We start from the raw sequence: 4,135 nt of genomic DNA on the forward strand, positions 1-4,135 counted from the left end.
CTCACTGCATCAAAACTGTTGAGGTTTACTGAAATTCAGGAATACACCTCAGGTAAGATGAGGGGAGCTGTCAAAGCCCTCAAATCTTTTAAATTGCATTCTGCCATCCCAGTTCCTTAGTACTGACAATGCAGATGCAGACAAGCCCTTCAGCTTTAGGAGCAGTTTCATTTGACAAACCCCAGAATGGCCCCTGCCCTCACAACTCCCATCAACCCGCTGCTGCAGAGCAGGGCTGACTCCTCAGTATCCAGCAGGCAGAGGCCCTGCTCCTCACAGCACACTCAGACAGCACCAGCAGGAGCTCCAGCCTCAGATTTAAAGGAAGGTCGCCTGGAAAATGAAAATTGTGTTAGTGAAACACAGGAGGGTCTATGAGAAATAGATTTCATTTTGCTCAATGAAGAGTCCCCTAAATACTTCTCTCTGTTTTCCCTCTTGAACAGTGATGTGTGCCCAGAGGGACCAAATGTCCAACAGCAGCTCCATCACCCAGTTCCTCCTCCTGGCATTCGCAGACACACGGGAGCTGCAGCTCTTGCACTTCTGGCTCTCCTTGGGCATCTACCTGGCTGCCCTCATGGCCAACGGCCTTGTCAGCATTGCTGTAGTGTGCGACCATCGCCTCCACACCCCCATGTACTTCTTCCTCCTCAACCTGTCCCTCCTCGACTTGTGTACCATCTCCACCACTCTCCCCAAAGCCATGGCCAACTCCCTCTGGGACACCAGGGACATCTCCTACTCAGGATGTGCTGCACAGATCTTTTTCTTTTCCTTCTTCATTGTAACAGAGTATTTTCTCCTTGCTGTCATGGCCTATGACCGCTACATGGCCATCTGCCAGCCCCTGCACTATGGGACCCTGCTGGGCAGCAGAGCTTGTGTCCACATGGCAGCAGCTGCCTGGGGCACTGGGTTTCTCAACAGTGTCCTGCACACAGCCAATGCACTTTCACTACCACTCTGCCAAGGCAATGCCCTGGGACAGTTCTTCTGCGAAATCCCCCAGATCCTCAAGCTCTCCTGCTCACACGCCTACCTCAGGGAACTTGGGCTGCTTCTTTTTAGTGCTTGTCTATGCTTTGGTGGTTTTGTTTTCATTGTTCTGTCTTATGTGCCGATCTTCAGGGCCGTGCTGACGATCCCCTCTGAGCAGGGACGGCACAAAGCCTTTTCCACGTGTCTCCCTCACCTGGCCGTGGTCTCCCTCTTTGTCAGCACCTCATTTTTTGCCTACCTGAAGCCCCCCTCCATCTCCTCCCCGTCTCTGGATCTGGTGGTGACAGTTCTGTACTCGGTGATGCCTCCAGCAGTGAACCCCCTCATCTACAGCATGAGAAACCAAGAGCTCAAGGATGCACTGAAGAAGCTGATGCTTTCAGGTGTCTCTCAGCAACAAGAAGCTCCCCGCGTCTCTATTCATCATATTTCACCTGTCTCTTCATCCTGGTAGGGTGGTCTATAAAAGACTCCCACCAGGATATCTTCCTTGTTGGCCCTCCACATGACTCTTACCTGTAAGCACTCAACCCTAGTGCCACCATCCTCCAGCTCGTGGCAGTCAAAATACTCTCTGACATACAGAGCTACCCCACACCTCTCCCTCCTTGCCTAGTCCTTCTGAAGAGTTTGTAGCCATTCATTGCAGCACTCCAGTCATGTGAGTTATCCCACCATGTTTCTGTGATGGCCTTTATGTCATAGTCTTCCTGCTACTCGACGGCTTCCAGCTCCTCCTGTTTGTTGCCCATGCATTGGGCATTGGCATAGATGTAATCCATGCAGTCTAGAAGGTTAAATTGAGAAAATTTGTGCCTTAAGATAAAAGCGGTTTAAATAAAATTAAGTAAAATGTATTAAAATGAATTAAAATTAGCATAATAATAAAAATTGCAATGTAAAGGAAAGTAACAGATAGAGAGAAATACAGGTGAGGCAAATGGAAAAAGTTGCTTAACACCAACTGACTGATGCCCAGCCAGTCCCCTGAGCAGTGGCCTCAGGCTTTGAAATCTAAAAAATGTGGCTTTTGACCCACATAATCAAATCCCTGGAGTTCCAGGGATGTGTGTATACATGTAACCCTGGGGCAGGAGGGAAAAACATTTCACACCCACACACAGCCAAATGCCCCCACCACTGGCTGCTTTACAAGAGGACTGGGGATCCCAGCAGCAGCGGGGGGCAGTAGAGGCAATGGGGCAGGGGGACAGATGATACAGAGGCAGGAGTGCAGCATGGTACAGAGACCAGCTCTGCAGGAGCCTTGCTTAAATTATTCACAGTTGCTCCAACTAAAATTTTTCCTGAAGGCTTTTGTCCTCATTTTTGCCCATTCTCTTGATGGTGGTCATATGCTCAATTATCCCATACCTAACAATAATACATTTGCTGAGGGTTTTGATCTTCCAAAATTTTCCAGAGCATAGCCAATTTCTTGCATTTTAATGAACCTTTTCAGGGCCATGCCCCCTGCTTCTCTAAGTGCTGCCACTCTTCCTTACACAATGCATTTGCTTATTTTTTTGGATTCACCAACAATGCCACCTATTGTCCTTGAATTTTCTTATACCACACCTAGGGGCATCCCCTTTTCTATGCCATGCTTGTTCCCCATACCTGTATGGCAAATCTGTGCACCTCACACTTATCAGGAAGCATGCTTCTCAGATGGGGCTCAAACCCACTTGGTCTGAGAAGACTTAGAATTTAGTACTGGAATTTTCAGGTGCACCAGTACTTAGAATGTAGTAACAGAATTTTAACATTCCCTGGTTGGTGCCTCCCATCTCCAAAGTTCCCAGGTGAACTCACCCAATGCTGGCAATTGGATCTTTGGAAATGAGAGTCTGACATCCACCAGTGGTTGCCTACAGTCCCATCTGGGTCGCCAAACTGTTACAGAAATGATGCACAGCAGCCACCGTAGCAGGGATGGACTCTGGCTTTCTGCACAAGCCAAAAGAGAGATTCCTTTATGAAAGTACATTTTATTAATAGCACTACAGCTTGAGCTGGGTGCTGGCAAATAGGGACTGCAAAGAAAGAATTCCCTAATTATACCTCTTATTTTTTATATCGGTGTATATATAATTGCTACTATTTTAGGCTAATTATATCCTTAAAAGCTAAGTTCACCACCCACAATGTGACAGTTTAGGCCAATAGTCATATTAAAGTCTTGGGCCTTCTAGCTTTTTACCGGTGTGAGTTTATTGCTGTTTTGTTACTAAGCAGTTGCTAAGCAGACATCTTCTTATGCAACATACATTGGTTCTATATCCTGATTCACATCCTCTGAGGCTGGCTTCATGGAATGTTTGTAGTTCATTTTTCAGCAATGCTGTCATAAATCGGATTGTCTCAGGCCAAGTTTCATGGTCTATAGGCTTTGTCTACACGAGCTAAACATGAATGGTGAAGCTGCTACTGCTGCGTTTCCGCTACCTTTTCCTACCACAATATAAAAGTCAGGGGGTGCCTTGGCTGCAGCAAGCCTGAGAAGGTGGAGTTCAGTATCCTGAGAGGAGAAACAAGGCAAACAGCAGGATCAGTGTACTGGTCATGAGGGGAGAAGACATTGGCTTGTTGAGGGACCTGCTTGGAAGGATCCAATGGCTTTTGGGCCTGAAGAGAAGAGGCTGATGTTCATGGATTTCATGCTCAAGCTCATCCTGGACCTATTTGAGTGTGTGTTTGTCTTTTTGAGAGGGACCTGGGCAGGTGGGGGGAGCCAAGGTCAACTTCTGACCTGCTCTGGGAGGCTTTTACATCCCGTGTGTTTCATATGGAGATGTCTGTTCCACAGACATAGCCAGACATGCAAATACAGAGAAATGCTGGGGTGGGGAGGTGAGGAGCAGAGTTGTCCCTACAGTGATGGACATTAAGCAGTCTGCTTCTCCTACCTGTCCAGACATCCTGAAGAAGCAAACTGCATCCCTATCTGCAGGAGACAGTTCTCTAACATGAAAAAACAAGAGAAAAAAACCTGGTTTATTGAGTGCTCATTTAAATTGACATCAGTATCAATTGGAGAATTCTTCTATTGCTCTGTAAAAATGCTCTTTCATACCTTCCTCATTAACTACACTCCTGAAACTTCACTCATTAGGTATACATATCCAGAAGA

General features: G+C 46.9%; 1 protein-coding gene across 1 annotated transcript; it reads left to right on the forward strand.

The window, feature by feature from the left end:
- Positions 1-469: 469 nt before the first annotated feature.
- On the forward strand, positions 470-1,752 carry LOC102047776 (olfactory receptor 14A16-like). The gene has a single exon (XM_027797647.2). The coding sequence runs from the start codon at positions 470-472 to the stop codon at positions 1,454-1,456; it is 987 nt and encodes a 328-aa protein (XP_027653448.2). The 3' UTR covers positions 1,457-1,752.
- The last annotated feature ends 2,383 nt before the right edge of the window (positions 1,753-4,135 follow it).

Source organism: Falco cherrug, chromosome 5 (assembly GCF_023634085.1).
Source record: "Falco cherrug isolate bFalChe1 chromosome 5, bFalChe1.pri, whole genome shotgun sequence".
NCBI classification, from domain to species: domain Eukaryota; kingdom Metazoa; phylum Chordata; class Aves; order Falconiformes; family Falconidae; genus Falco; species Falco cherrug.

Coding starts and splice junctions, on each gene's coding strand:
- LOC102047776 (XM_027797647.2), top strand. CDS start 470: ATGTCCAACAGCAGCTCCATCACCCAGTTCCTCCTCCTGGCATTCGCA.